Source organism: Oncorhynchus tshawytscha, linkage group LG33, assembly GCF_018296145.1.
Source record: "Oncorhynchus tshawytscha isolate Ot180627B linkage group LG33, Otsh_v2.0, whole genome shotgun sequence".
NCBI lineage: Eukaryota > Metazoa > Chordata > Actinopteri > Salmoniformes > Salmonidae > Oncorhynchus > Oncorhynchus tshawytscha.
In genome coordinates, this window is record NC_056461.1 from 44,829,648 (window position 1) to 44,847,701 (window position 18,054).

Here is an 18,054-nt window from a genome sequence, read left to right on the forward strand (position 1 = left end):
AGATCGACCACAGATTTATTGTCAAGAATACATTTCTGAACTTTGCTAACAAGTTGCCTTGAATCAAAGTTTTCAAATGGTGCTATTAACTGACAACACCAAGTGAAAAGTAGCTGTGCTCAGGAACATTTCAATCAGATCAAGCATAACCACGCGATAGACAACACCCGTATAGCTGGTGTTTTGGCGTTGTCAGAGGTGTAACTGTGGTAGAGCTGTCAAAACGGTGAGCGGCTGCTCATGTGGTTATTGTCAAGAGGCCACACCCATCCTACTCGTGTTAGACGTTCAGAACAAGAAACTGTTGAAAAATCATTAAAGAAAATAATAAGGGTTTCTATCAGCCTCGTCGGGGTGTAGATTACATCTCAACATTACATTATATAGGGTCAACATTACATCTCAACATTACAATATATAGGGTCAACATTACATCTCAACATTACATTACATAGGGTCAACATTACATCTCAACATTACATTATATAGGGTCAACATTACATCTCAACATTACATTATATAGGGTCAACATTACATCTCAACATTACATTATATAGGGTCAACATTACATCTCAACATTACAATATATAGGGCCAACATTACATCTCAACATTACATTATATAGGGTCAACATTACATCTCAACATTGCAATATATAGGGTCAACATTACATCTCAACATTACAATATATAGGGTCAACATTAAATCTCAACATTACATTATATAGGGTCAACATTACATCTCAACGTTACATTATATAGGGTCAACATTACATTATATAGGGTCAACATTACATTATATAGGGTCAACATTACATCTCAACATTACAATATATAGGGTCAACATTACATCTCAACATTACAATATATAGGGTCAACATTACATCTCAACATTACAATATATAGGGTCAACATTACATTATATAGGGTCAACATTACATCTCAACATTACAATATATAGGGTCAACATTACATCTCAACATTACATCATATAGGGTCAACATTACATCTCAACATTACAATATATAGGGTCAACATTACATCTCAACATTACAATATATAGGGTCAACATTACATCTCAACATTACAATATATAGGGTCAACATTACATTATATAGGGTCAACATTACATCTCAACATTACAATATATAGGGTCAACATTACATCTCAACATTACATCATATAGGGTCAACATTACATCTCAACATTACATTATATAGGGTCAACATTACATCTCAACATTACAATATATAGGGCCAACATTACATCTCAACATTACAATATATAGGGTCAACATTACATCTCAACATTACATTATATAGGGTCAACATTACATCTCAACGTTACATTATATAGGGTCAACATTACATTATATAGGGTCAACATTGCATTATATAGGGTAAACATTACAATATATAGGGTCAACATTACATCTCAACATTACATTATATAGGGTCAACATTACATCTCAACATTACATTATATAGGGTCAACATTACATCTCAACATTACATTATATAGGGTCAACATTACATCTCAACATTACAATATATAGGGTCAACATTACATTGCAACGTTACATTATATAGGGTCAACGTTACATTATATAGGGTTAACATTACATCTCAACATTACAATATATAGGGTCAACATTACATTATATAGGGTCACCATTACATTATATAGGGTCAACATTACATCTCAACATTACATTATATAGGGTCAACATTATATCTCAACATTACATTATATAGGGTCAACATTACATCTCAACATTACAATATATAGGGTCAACATTACATTGCAACATTACATTATATAGGGTCAACATTACATTATATGGGGTCAACATTACATCTCAACATTACAATATATAGGGTCAACATTACATTATATAGGGTCAACATTACATTATATAGGGTCAACATTACATCCCAACGTTACATTATATAGGGTCAACATTACATCTCAACATTACATTATATAGGGTCAACATTACATCTCAACATTACATTATATAGGGTCAACATTACATCGCAACATTAAATCATATAGGATCACCATTACATCTCAACATTACATTATATAGGGTTAACATTACATCTCAACATTACAATATATAGGGTCAACATTACATCTCAACATTACATTATATAGGGTCAACATTACATCTCAACGTTGCATTATATAGGGTCAACATTACATTATATAGGGTCAACATTACATTATATAGGGTCAACATTACATCTCAACGCTACATTATATAGGGTCAACATTACATCTCAACTTTACATTACATAGGGTCAACATTACATCGCAACATTACAATATATAGGGTCAACATTACATCTCAACATTACATCATATAGGGTCAACATTACATCTCAACATTACATTATATAGGGTCAACATTACATCTCAACATTACAATATATAGGGTCAACATTACATTGCAACATTACATTATATAGGGTCAACATTACATTATATAGGGTCAACATTACATCTCAACATTACAATATATAGGGTCAACATTACATTATATAGGGTCAACATTACATTATATAGGGTCAACATTACATCTCAACATTACAATATATAGGGTCAACATTACATTATATAGGGTCAACATTACATTATATAGGGTCAACATTACATCTCAACGTTAAATTATATAGGGTCAACATTACATCTCAACATTACATTATATAGGGTCAACATTACATCTCAACATTACATTATATAGGGTCAACATTACATCTCAACATTACATTATATAGGGTCAACATTACATCGCAACATTACATCATGTAGGATCACCATTACATCTCAACATTACATTATATAGGGTTAACATTACATCTCAACATTACAATATATAGGGTCAACATTACATCTCAACATTACATTATATAGGGTCAACATTACATCTCAACGTTACATTATATAGGGTCAACATTACATTATATAGGGTCAACATTACATTATATAGGGTCAACATTACATCTCAACGTTACATTATATAGGGTCAACATTACATCTCAGCTTTACATTACATAGGGTCAACATTACATCGCAACATTACATTATATAGGGTCAACATTACATCTCAGCTTTACATTATATAGGGTCAACATTACATTATATAGGGTCAACATTACATCTCAACATTACAATATATAGGGTCAACATTACATCTCAACATTACAATATATAGGGTCAACATTACATCTCAACATTACAATATATAGGGTCAACATTACATTATATAGGGTCAACATTACATCTCAACATTACAATATATAGGGTCAACATTACATCTCAACATTACATCATATAGGGTCAACATTACATCTCAACATTACATTATATAGGGTCAACATTACATCTCAACATTACAATATGTAGGGTCAACATTACATCTCAACATTACAATATATAGGGTCAACATTACATCTCAACATTACAATATATAGGGTCAACATTACATTATATAGGGTCAACATTACATCTCAACATTACAATATATAGGGTCAACATTACATCTCAACATTACATCATATAGGGTCAACATTACATCTCAACATTACATTATATAGGGCCAACATTACATCTCAACATTACAATATATAGGGCCAACATTACATCTCAACATTACAATATATAGGGTCAACATTACATCTCAACATTACATTATATAGGGTCAACATTACATCTCAACGTTACATTATATAGGGTCAACATTACATTATATAGGGTCAACATTGCATTATATAGGGTAAACATTACAATATATAGGGTCAACATTACATCTCAACATTACATTATATAGGGTCAACATTACATCTCAACATTACATTATATAGGGTCAACATTACATCTCAACATTACAATATATAGGGTCAACATTACATTGCAACGTTACATTATATAGGGTCAGCATTACATTATATAGGGTTAACATTACATCTCAACATTACAATATATAGGGTCAACATTACATTATATAGGGTCAACATTACATTATATAGGGTCAACATTACATCTCAACATTACATTATATAGGGTCAACATTATATCTCAACATTACATTATATAGGGTCAACATTACATCTCAACATTACAATATATAGGGTCAACATTACATTGCAACATTACATTATATAGGGTCAACATTACATTATATGGGGTCAACATTACATCTCAACATTACAATATATAGGGTCAACATTACATTATATAGGGTCAACATTACATTATATAGGGTCAACATTACATCCCAACGTTACATTATATAGGGTCAACATTACATCTCAACATTACATTATATAGGGTCAACATTACATCTCAACATTACATTATATAGGGTCAACATTACATCGCAACATTACATCATATAGGATCACCATTACATCTCAACATTACATTATATAGGGTTAACATTACATCTCAACATTACAATATATAGGGTCAACATTACATCTCAACATTACATTATATAGGGTCAACATTACATCTCAACGTTGCATTATATAGGGTCAACATTACATTATATAGGGTCAACATTACATTATATAGGGTCAACATTACATCTCAACGTTACATTATACAGGGTCAACATTACATCTCAACTTTACATTACATAGGGTCAACATTACATCGCAACATTACAATATATAGGGTCAACATTACATCTCAACATTACATCATATAGGGTCAACATTACATCTCAACATTACATTATATAGGGTCAACATTACATCTCAACATTACAATATATAGGGTCAACATTACATTGCAACATTACATTATATAGGGTCAACATTACATTATATAGGGTCAACATTACATCTCAACATTACAATATATAGGGTCAACATTACATTATATAGGGTCAACATTACATTATATAGGGTCAACATTACATCTCAACATTACAATATATAGGGTCAACATTACATTGCAACATTACATTATATAGGGTCAACATTACATTATATAGGGTCAACATTACATCTCAACATTACAATATATAGGGTCAACATTACATTATATAGGGTCAACATTACATTATATAGGGTCAACATTACATCTCAACGTTAAATTATATAGGGTCAACATTACATCTCAACATTACATTATATAGGGTCAACATTACATCTCAACATTACATTATATAGGGTCAACATTACATCTCAACATTACATTATATAGGGTCAACATTACACCGCAACATTACATCATATAGGATCACCATTACATCTCAACATTACATTATATAGGGTTAACATTACATCTCAACATTACAATATATAGGGTCAACATTACATCTCAACATTACATTATATAGGGTCAACATTACATCTCAACGTTACATTATATAGGGTCAACATTACATTATATAGGGTCAACATTACATTATATAGGGTCAACATTACATCTCAACGTTACATTATATAGGGTCAACATTACATCTCAGCTTTACATTACATAGGGTCAACATTACATCGCAACATTACAATATATAGGGTCAACATTACATCTCAACATTGCATCATATAGGGTCAACATTACATCTCAACATTACATTATATAGGGTCAACATTACACCTCAACATTACAATATATAGGGTCAACATTACATCTCAACATTACAATATATAGGGTCAACATTACATCTCAACATTACATTATATAGGGTCAACATTACATCTCAACGTTACATTATATAGGGTCAACATTACATTATATAGGGTCAACATTGCATTATATAGGGTTAACGTTACAATATATAGGGTCAACATTACATCTCAACATTACATTATATAGGGTCAACATTACATCTCAACATTACATTATATAGGGTCAACATTACATCTCAACATTACATTATATAGGGTCAACATTACATCTCAACATTACAATATATAGGGTCAACATTACATTGCAACATTACATTATATAGGGTCAACATTACATTATATAGGGTCAACATTACATCTCAACATTACAATATATAGGGTCAACATTACATTATATAGGGTCAACATTACATTATATAGGGTCAACATTACATCTCAATATTACATTATATAGGGTCAACATTATATAGGGTCAACATTACATTATATAGGGTCAACATTACATCTCAACATTACAATATATAGGGTCAACATTACATTATATGGGGTCAACATTACATTATATAGGGTCAACATTACATCTCAACATTACAATATATAGGGTCAACATTACATTATATGGGGTCAACATTACATTATATAGGGTCAACATTACATCTTAACGTTACATTATATAGGGTCAACATTACATCTCAACATTACATTATATAGGGTCAACATTACATCTCAACATTACATTATATAGGGTCAACATTACATCTCAACATTACATTATATAGGGTCAACATTACATCGCAACATTACATTATGTAGGGTTAACATTACATCTCAACTTTACATTACATAGGGTCAACATTACATCGCAACATTACATTATATAGGGTCAACATTACATCGCAACATTACATTATATAGGGTCAACATTACACCTCAACGTTACATTATATAGGGTCAACATTACATCTCAACATTACATTATATAGGGTCAACATTACATCTCAACATTACAGTGTTCCAACTTGGAAACAAGGATGCATGGGATTTCGGATTTGCACTTGTAACCTTTTGGTCTGGAGTGCATTAATGTCTAAGCAGGGTGGTTATTTGTTACCAAGAACATACACTGAGGGTAAAAGAACTTTAAGAACACCTTTCCATGACACAGACTGACCAGGTGAATCCAGGTGAAAGCTATGATCTTTTACTGTTGTCACTTGGTAAATCCACTTCAATCAGTGCAGATGAATGGGGGGGGAGAACGGGTTAAAGGAGGATTTTTAAGCCTGGACAATTGAGATAGGGATTGTGTATGTGTGCCATTCAGAGGGTGAATTGGCATGACAAAATATGTAAGTTTGAACAGGGGTATGGTAGTAAGAGCCAGGTGCATCGGTTTGTGTCAAGACCTATAACGCTGCTGGGTTTTTCACGCTCAACAGATCCTATGTGTAGAATGGTCCACCACCCAAAGGACATCGAACCAACTTAGGTAGGCATTGCAGTCAACTCTTTCAACACCTTGTAGAGTCCATGCCCGGACATATAGAGGCTGGTCTGAGGGCATGTATTAACTATAAAGCTGCATTCGTAACCATGTGGGAGGTGGTAATTTACCAGTTGTGAAGTTGTAAATACCAATTGGATGCATTCACGTGCTTTGAAATCATTGGGAAACGCCAACAAGCTGCGTCAACCATAAGCTGAAAGTACAGCGATCCTCATCATCATCCTGCTGGGAAACTAATTACAGAGTTCAAAAACCTATTAATAGATGTATTTTTCACTAATAATGTTCTGTTACATTTAACTGCTGAAAATGCTGTTATGGAGGTCATTTCTTCAGTAGGTGACGTCAGAGGTCACCATGTGGGAGAAGTCAAAGCTCAGGGATGAATAGACTCGTTTCCCACTAGTAACTAACTACCAGTTGGAGGGGCACTCAAGTGGATTTTTCGTAGTCGTATGTGGTAAATTCCCACTTGGTTGCGAACACGGCATTAGTTACAATCATTACTGCACTTTGACATGTAGGTGGGGCAATGTGCTGATGGGGTATTTGTGCTGTCAGCAGAAATGTACCAGTTTAAGTGGTTTAATTGTTACGTGGATGAAGGTTGAGCAGTTTAAGTGGTTTAATCGTTATGTGGATGAAGGTTGAGCACCCCTCTTGACATTGTCAGTTGTGCAATCTTTGTCAGAACTTGTGACAATCAAGAGTTGTTAAGAGGCTACATCTTGCAGCAGCTGGTTCACTTGTAACTACTGTGAACTAGTTACTGTAACATGATTCAACGAATCCATCACACACACTGACCTGATGGTCTGGAAGGAAAGTGAGCACTACAATTACATGGTGGTTATAAATGAAATACTTCATGTTTTTTGGTATCACACGTACAGTTGAAGTCGGAAGTTTACATACAACTTAGCCAAATACATTTGAACCGCATTTTTCACAATTCCTGACATTTAATCCAAGTAAAAAATTCCCTGTCGTAGGTCAGTTAGGATCACCACTTTATTTTAAGAATGTGAAATGTCAGAATAATAGTAGAGAATGATTCACTTTAGCTTTTATTTCTTTCATCACATTCTCAGTGGGTCAGAAGTTTACATACAATCAATTAGCATTTGGTATCATTGACTTTAAATTGTTTAACTTGGTTCAAACGTTTTGGGTAGCCTTCCACAAGCTTCCCACAATAAGTTGGATGAATTTTGGCCCATTCCTTCTGACAGAGCTGGTGTAACTGAGTCAGGTTTGTAGGCCTCCTTGCTCGCACACAGTTTTTCAGTTCTGCCCACAAATGTTCTATATGATTGAGGTCAGGGCTTTTTGATGGCCACTCCAATACCTTGACTTTGTTGTCCTTAAGCCATTTTGACACAACTTTGGAAGTATGCTTGGGGTCATTGTCCATTTGGAAGACCCATTTATGACCAAGCTTTAACTTCCTGTCTGATGTCCTGAGATGTTGCTTCAATCTATCCACATAATTTTGCCTCCTCATGATGCCATTTATTTTGTGAAGTGTACCAGTCCCTCCTGCAGCAAAGCACACCCACAATATGATGCTGCCACCCCCACAACATGATGCTGCCACCCCCGTGCTTCACGTTTGGGATGGTGTTCTTCGTCATGTAAGCCTCCCCCCTTTTTCCTCCAAACATAATGATGGTCATTATGCCAAACAGTTCTATTTTTGTTTCATCAGACCAGAGGACATTTCTCCAAAAACTATGTGCAGTTGCAAACCGTAGTCTGGCTTTTTATGGCAGTTTTGGAGCAGTGGCTTCTTCCTTGCTGAGCGGCCTTTCAGGCTATGTCGATATAGGACTCATTTAACTGTGGATATGGATACATTTGTACCTGTTTCCTCCAGCATCTTCACAAGGTCCTTTGCTGTTGTTCTGAGATTGATTTGCACTTTTCGCACCACTGTACGTTCATCTCTAGGAGACAGAACGAGTCTCCTTCCTGAGCGGTATGACGGCTGCGTGGTCCCATGGTGTTTATACTTGCATACTATTGTTTGTACATATGAACGTGGTGCCTTCAGGTGTTTGGACATTGCTCCCAAGAATGAACCAGACTTGTGGAGGTCTACAATTTTCTTCTGAGGTCTTGGCTGTTTTCTTTTGATTTTCCCATGATGTCAAGCAAAGAGGCACTGAGTTTGAAGGTAGGCCTTGAAATACATCCACAGGTACACCTCCAATTGACTCAAATGATGTCAATTAGCTTATGAAAAGCTTCCAAACCCATGACATAATTTTGTGGAATTTTCCAAGCTGTTTAAAGGCACAGTCAACTTAGTTAAGTAAACTTCTGACCCACTGGATTTGTGATACAGTGAATTACAAGGGAAATCATCTGTAAACAATTGTTGGAGAAATGACTTGTGTCATGCACAAAGTAAATGTCCTAACTGACTTGCCAAAATTATAGTTTGTTAAGAAGAAAATTGTGGAGTGGTTGGACAATGAGTTTTAATGACTCCAACCTAAGTGTAGGTAAACTTCCGACTTCATCTGTTTATATTTCATCCTTCAACAAGGCTCCAGAACTGACCGTGTATAAGCTGAATGTTCATGAACAGAGCAGATTCACCGGGATGACATAACTATTACGAGAGACCAGAAAGAGCTAGCTGAAAGCCACACCTACATTTAACCACACCTGCAAACTTCTGATATGCTGCTGCTGTTACAGTATGCTGCCAATCAGTGAAGGCACAGTAGGTTAGTGAAGGCACAGTAGGTTACTGGAAACAGAAGTTACTGACAAAATTGCTAGTGGCAGTAAGTGTCCTGCACGTTACTGGCAACATTTTGCCAGTAAGTTATTGTGACTTTTAACTTACTGACAAGTAGTTTCCAGTTAAGATATTAGTAATTCATAGCAACAAGTTGCCATTAAGTTAGTGGAAAATTCTCAACAATCTCTTCACAGAGCAGCTCATTACTGTCACGTTCTCTTTCAAAGTTTGCAGAACACACCTTGTCGAAAGAGGTTCTCTACTTGCATTGGCATAACCATCAAAAAATTACACTGCTACAAAACTTCCACAGACGGTTGGCACAAATAAACATATTTGACCACACCTCAAAATGTGCTAATGAGTCCCACAGTACATTGCCCCCAGCTATCAAAGCGCAGTGATGATTGTATTTTATGTTCAAAGTATTGGAAATGTCCCATTATACCTACAAGGTACAGATGCGAGTTCATATGTGTTCCTGTGAAGTGTACCTTTCACCTTTTTGTACCCCAGGGAACAGCATTCTAACCCTTACGTTTTGAGTGTGTTAATACATGTTCCAAGCAATATACTGAAGTTGTGCATCCTCATGTTGTCACATATATTTCACATACTGAAGTTGTGCATCCTCACATTGTCACATATATTTCACATACTGAAGTTGTGCATCCTCATGTTGTCACATATATTTCACATACTGAAGTTGTGCATCCTCACGCTGTCACATATATTTCACATACTGAAGTTGTGCATCCTCATGTTGTCACATATATTTCACATACTGAAGTTGTGCATCCTCATGTTGTCACATATATTTCACATACTGAAGTTGTGCATCCTCATGTTGTCACATATATTTCACATACTGAAGTTGTGCATCCTCATGTTGTCACATATATTTCACATACTGAAGTTGTGCATCCTCACGTTGTCACATATATTTCACATACTGAAGTTGTGCATCCTCATGTTGTCACATATATTTCGTTGTCACATATATTTCACATACTGAAGTTGTGCATCCTCATGTTGTCACATATATTTCACATACTGAAGTTGTGCATCCTCATGTTGTCACATATATTTCACATACTGAAGTTGTGCATCCTCACGTTGTCACATATATTTCACATACTGAAGTTGTGCATCCTCACGTTGTCACATATATTTCACATACTGAAGTTGTGCATCCTCACGTTGTCACATATATTTCACATACTGAAGTTGTGCATCCTCACGTTGTCACATATATTTCACATACTGAAGTTGTGCATCCTCACGTTGTCACATATATTTCACATACTGAAGTTGTGCATCCTCACGTTGTCACATATATTTCACATACTGAAGTTGTGCATCCTCACGTTGTCACATATATTTCACATACTGAAGTTGTGCATCCTCATGTTGTCACATATATTTCACATACTGAAGTTGTGCATCCTCACGTTGTCACATATATTTCACATACTGAAGTTGTGCATCCTCATGTTGTCACATATATTTCACATACTGAAGTTGTGCATCCTCACGTTGTCACATATATTTCACATACTGAAGTTGTGCATCCTCACGTTGTCACATATATTTCACATACTGAAGTTGTGCATCCTCATGTTGTCACATATATTTCACATACTGAAGTTGTGCATCCTCACGTTGTCACATATATTTCACATACTGAAGTTGTGCATCCTCATGTTGTCACATATATTTCACATACTGAAGTTGTGCATCCTCACGTTGTCACATATATTTCACATACTGAAGTTGTGCATCCTCACGTTGTCACATATATTTCACATACTGAAGTTGTGCATCCTCATGTTGTCACATATATTTCACATACTGAAGTTGTGCATCCTCACGTTGTCACATATATTTCACATACTGAAGTTGTGCATCCTCATGTTGTCACATATATTTCACATACTGAAGTTGTGCATCCTCACGTTGTCACATATATTTCACTGAAGTTGTGCATCCTCACGTTGTCACATATATTTCACATACTGAAGTTGTGCATCCTCATGTTGTCACATATATTTCACATACTGAAGTTGTGCATCCTCACGTTGTCACATATATTTCACATACTGAAGTTGTGCATCCTCACGTTGTCACATATATTTCACATACTGAAGTTGTGCATCCTCACGTTGTCACATATATTTCACATAAAACACATGTTCTTACATGCTCAAATGTTGTCATACGTGTAGTTTTATTATCACATGTTGCTTCACATGTTGTCACATTAATAACACATTTTATCACACAATCACAAAATCTAACAGGAGACAAATTAGAGGTTAGTTGTATTATTTAATCTACCAGAAGATATAAATTAAGATTTGTTTTATTAATTCATTATTAATTAATCTAAGAGGTCAAATAGACTAAAGTGGGCCTCATCCTTAAATAGTTCTCCATTTAAATCATTTTTCTGTCCAGTACTAGGCTGAATCTATGTCTGAGAAACTGTTTTATATTGATTTAGCCTTTCATATCTCCCTTTCATCCTGTGTTTTTATCTAGAATATTTCTTTGTTTTGCTACTTCTGCATTTATTTTTTTCTGATCTTAATATAAAGCATTTGATTCTGACTGGATCTTTGTATGACAGGGGCCAGGATTCAATCCAAAACTGTGTTATAGCGCACTTTGACATTTACAGGTAATTCCTGATTGAGCCGACATCTGCAGCTATTACATTGACTACGACCTCTGTGAACATGGGAACATTGCCTTTAAAAGATGCATTGTCGACAGCATTGTACACATTGAATCCCAGCTTGTGGTTGTGAAGGGGTTCTCTTGTGATGGTGTTATATTGTTGTTGTTGTGAAGGTGTCCTGTTGTTGTTGTGAAGGTGTTCTGTTGTTGTTGTGAAGGTGTTCTGTTGTTGTTGTGAAGGTGTCCTGTTGTTGTTGTGAAGGTGTCCTGATGTTGTTGTGAAGCTGTTCTGTTGTTGTTGTGAAGCTGTTCTGTTGTTGTTGTTGTGAAGGTGTTCTGTTGTTGTTGTGAAGGTGTCCTGTTGTTGTTGTGAAGGTGTCCTGATGTTGTCGTGAAGCTGTTCTGTTGTTGTTGTGAAGGTGTTCTGTTGTTGTTGTGAAAGTATTCTGTTGTTGTTGTGAAAGTATTCTGTTGTTGTTGTGGAGGTGTTCTGTTGTTGTTGTGAAGGTGTTCTGTTGTTGTTGTGAAGGTGTTCTGTTGTTGTTGTTGTGAAGCTGTTCTGTTGTTGTCGTTGTGAAGGTGTCCTGCTGTTGTTGTTGTGAAGGTGTCCTGTTGTTGTTGTGAAGCTGTTCTGTTGTTGTTGTGAAGGTGTCCTGATGTTGTTATTGTGAAGGTGTCCTGATGTTGTTGTTGTGAAGGTGTTCTGTTGTTGTTGTTGTGAAGGTGTTCTGTTGTTGTTGTGAAGGTGTTCTGTTGTTGTTGTGAAAGTGGTCTGTTGTTGTTGTGAAAGTGTTCTGTTGTTGTTGTGAAGGTGTTCTGTTGTTGTTGTGAAGGTGTTCTGTTGTTGTTGTGAAGGTGTTCTGTTGTTGTTGTGAGCTGTTCTGTTGTTGTTGTGAAGGTGTCTGATGTTGTTATTGTGAAGGTGTTCTGTTGTTGTTGTGAAGCTGTTCTGTTGTTGTGTGAAGGTGTCCTGTTGTTGTTGTGAAGGTGTTTTGTTGTTGTTGTGAAGCTGTTCTGTTGTTGTTGTGAAGGTGTCTGTTGTTGTTGTGAAGGTGTTCTGTTGTTGTTGTGAAGCTGTTCTGTTGTTGTTGTGAAGGTGTCCTGATGTTGTTGTGAAAGTGTTCTGTTGTTGTTGTGAAGCTGTTCTGTTGTTGTCGTGAAGCTGTTCTGTTGTCGTGAAGCTGTTCTGTTGTTGTCGTGAAGCTGTTCTGTTGTTGTTGTGAAGGTGTCCTGTTGTTGTTGTGAAGGTGTCCTGTTGTTTTTGTGAAAGTGTCCTGTTGTTGTTGTGAAGGTGTTCTGTTGTTGTTGTGAAGGTGTTCTGTGATTTTAAGGTTATTATTGTTCTAGGTTGTGTGATAAAAGTTGTTGTTGTTGTTGTGAAGGTGGGGTTCTGTGATTCGTCGAGTGGATTCATGGTGACGTCTGGGTCGGTGGTGCTGAATCTGTTGGAGGGAGACGTGGTGTCTCTACAGCCCACCGATAACAACGCTGTCATCACTAAAGAAGAACGAGCTGACAACACTTTCACCGGCTTCCCTGATCTTACCCAACTCATAGAACCACAGGAAACCACACAGAGCCACACAGAACCACATCGAATGAGCTCAAACCAGATTCAACCAGATCTAATCTCGGTTACCCAGAAGTAACATTTTCGAAAGTTTGTCACTTCCTGTTTTACTTCAATTTTGAATTTGTAGGTGTGGTATCTAGTGGAAACCTGTCATCATCCACACACGGGTTTGAAATCTCAGCCACAGTTTGATTACCGCTTTTGAACATTCCTGATTCCATCAAATAATCAATGATGAAAACCCAAACCAGGAACTACCACTGCTCCTAATCCCATAATTCTACATGAGCCTTGAAAGATTGTTTCCATTTACATACAGAATTTGTCCATGAGAGATTAAACCAGATCACACCTGCTGAAACCAGCATCCTGCTCTTCCACACCACATAAAATACATATCATAGCCACATCATTCTGTTCTAGAAGCATCTGCAGAACAACCAAATCATCTCTGTGTCTGTTTCTGCCTCCCTGTCTCTACCGCTGCTGCTTGCTGAGACAGTTCATCAAATCAATCAATCAATTCATTCTCCCAGGTCGTTGTTGAATATGAGAACGTATTCTCAGTCAGCTCACCTGGTAAAATAAGGAATACATTTCAAATCAATCAAATAATCAATCATGTATTGCATCTGTGAGCTGCCTACCAAAACTCAAAGATACCATTTTGGAAATGAGTTTGCCATCAATAAAGTGATTTGTTAACAGTTTTTTTTATCGACAGTACGTGTTCGAAAAAGATGTTGAGGCTGTCTACACTTTTTGCATGTGTGACTTCTGCTATCAGAATAGGAGGATCGCTTGAAAAAGACAGGTCTCGATGCACAGAAGTGCCACTGTGGTCAGATAGAGTTCCACATCTGTCGGACTACCACAGACAGCCGGTGGCTTTTTTTAATTGTGGAAGATGGGCTCATAGTAATGACTGGAACGGAATAAATGGAATGGTTCCCATGTGTTTAATACCATTCCATTCACTCCGTTCCATCCATTATTATGAGCCGTCCTCCCCTCAGCAACCTCCTGTGTTGACCACTTCAGGAGGTGGTCAGGGATGCATTGTGTGTGGATTTGTCCTCAGCCTGGATGTCAGGGATGCATTGTGTGTGGGTTTCTCCTCAGTCTGGATGTCAGGGATGCATTGTGTGTGGGTTTCTCCTCAGCCTGGGTGTCAGGGATGCATTGTGTGTGGATTTCTCCTCAGCCTGGATGCAATCAGGTGACTGAAAATGCCTACAGTGGGCGACATCATCAGCACTCCTCCCACAAGTCTCCAGAAAACGTGTGTTTTGGGACCCCAGAGGCACCTTCATTGGTAATGTTGAGGAAATAACATAGCGTGTCAGAATGTGCTTGCTGATCATAAATGCTAGCCAGCTAGCTTATTCAGAAAAACATGTGTTTGTCTATGTGATATGCTAGCCTGTTAGCTTATTCAGAAAAAACATGTGTTTGTCTATGTGATATGCTAGCCTGTTGAGCTTATTCAGAAAAACATGTGTTTGTCTATGGGATATGCTAGCCTGTTAGCTGGTATTCAGAAAAACATGTGTTTGTCTATGTGATATGCTAGCCTGTTAGCTTATTCAGAAAAACATGTGTTTGTCTATGTGATATGCTAGCCTGTTAGCTTATTCAGGAAAACATGTGTTTGTCTATGTAATATGCTAGCCTGTTAGCTTATTCAGGAAAACATGTGTTTGTCTATGTAATATCCTAGCCTGTTTGCAGCCGGTGCGTAAGTCACTTTCTGAATGTAATCCGTTACAGTTACTAGTTACCTGTCCAAAATTGTACTCAGTAACCCGAGTTACTTGGGTAACTTTTGGATTAACCAAACTCAGTAACGTAATCTGATTACATTCAGTTACTTTAGATTACTTTCCCCTTAAGAGGCATTAGAAGAAAACAAAAACGTATATAACTAAATGAACCACATCTATTGCAGGATAAATCAATGTTAAGGTTTACATAGCTGGTCATATATGGATGTAAAATGTTACTTTATGGGTTGGTTATGTAGGCTTCTTCTAACACACGCTTTCTACTACATATAATAATCCAATTCAATTATATCTTTACATTAAAAACCAAAGTCTATCAGAATTACAGTCATTCCAATAAACTTGGAAATATGAAAGTATAGATCCCAATTTTTTTTTACCTGAGCATGATGCCAAAACTAAGGACTTATTAGCCAGTCCTACTCTGTTGCCATGATGCCATGGAGGACTGACTGGTCTCATTGATTCAAGTTGAAAAATATGGAATGGCATGCTCATGGAATGGAATGCTCATGGAATGGAATGCTCATGGAATGGAATGCTTATGGAATGGAATGCTCATGGAATGGAATGCTTATGAATGGAATGCTCATGGAATGGAATGCTTATGGAATGGCATGCTCATGGAATGGAATGCCTGCTCATGGAATGGAATGCTTATGGAATGGAAGAATGCTTATGGAATGGAATGCTTATGGAATGGAATACTTATGGAATGGAATGCTTGCTGGAATGGAATGCTCATGGAATGGAATGCTTATGGAATGGAATGCTCATGGAATGGTAATTGTTAGTGGAATGAAGATGGAATGGCATGCTTATGGAATCGCATGCTTATGGAATGAATGTATGGAATGGAATGCCCATAGAATGGAATGCTCATGGAATGGAATGCTATGGAATGGCATGCTTATGGAATGGAATGCTTATGGAATGGAATGCTTATGGAATGGAATGCTTATGGAATGGAATGCTTATGGAATGCAAGTAAGTAATGAATGGAATGCTTATGGAATGGCATGCTTATGGAATGGCATGCTTACATGGAATGGAATGCTGGTGGAATGAATGCTTATGGAATGGCATGCTCATGGAATGACATGCTTCGCCAAGAGTGTGCAATGTTGTTATCAAGGCAAAGGTTACTATTTTATAAATGATATTCTTCACGAATCAATGGAGATATAAATGATACACTGCTCAAAAAATAAAGGAACACTTAAACAACACAATGTAACTCCAAGTCAACTACACTTCTGTGAAATCAAACTGTCCACTTAGAGCAACACTGATTGACAATACATTTCACATGCAGTTGTGCAAATGGAATAGACAACAGGTGGAAATTATAGGCAATTAGCAAGACACCCCAATAAAGGAGTGGTTCTGCAGGTGACCACAGACCACTTCTCAGTTCTATGCTTCCTGGCTGATGTTTTGGTCACTTTTGAATGCTGGCGGTGCTTTCACTCTAGTGGTAGCATGAGACGGAGTCTACAACCCACACAAGTGGCTCAGGTAGTGCAGCTCATCCAGGTTGGCACATCAATGTGAGCTGTGGCAAGAAGGTTTTCTGTGTCTCAGCGTAGTGTCAGAGCATGGAGGCGCTACCAGAGACAGGCCAGTACATCAGGGGGACGTGGAGGCCGTAGGAGGGCAACAACCCAGCAGCAGGACCGCTACCTCCGCCTTTGTGCAAGGGGGAGGGAGAGAGGCACTGCCAGAGCCAGCAAAATGACCTCCAGCAGGCCACAAATGTGCATGTGTCTGCTCAAAAGGTCAGAAACATACTCCATGAGGGTGGTATGAGGGTCCGATCGTCCAAGGTGGGGTTGTGCTTACAGCCAACACCGTGCAGGACGTTTGGCATTTGCCAGAGAACACCAAGATTGGCAAATTATACTGGCGCCCTGTGCCTTCACAGATGAAAGCAGGTTCACACTGAACATGTCACAGACATGACAGTCTGAGACGCCGTGAGAACGTTCTGCTGCCTGCAACATCCTCCAGCATGACCGGTTTGGCGGTGGGTCAGTCATGGTGTGGGGTGGCATTTCTTTGGGGGGCTGCACAGCTCCCTTCATGTGCTCGCCAGAGGTAGCTTGACTGACATTAGGT

General features: G+C 37.1%; 1 protein-coding gene across 1 annotated transcript in view; it reads left to right on the top strand.

Moving 5' to 3' along the window:
• LOC112246338 (complement C1q subcomponent subunit B) overlaps window positions 1-14,513 on the top strand; it is an 18,918-nt gene extending 4,405 nt beyond the window's left edge. Inside the window, exon 5 of the mRNA XM_042311543.1 lies at window positions 13,962-14,513. Within this exon, the coding sequence (XP_042167477.1) occupies window positions 13,962-14,228 (267 nt within the window). The 3' untranslated portion in view covers window positions 14,229-14,513. The remainder of the gene's footprint in view (window positions 1-13,961) is intronic.
• The last annotated feature ends 3,541 nt before the right edge of the window (window positions 14,514-18,054 follow it).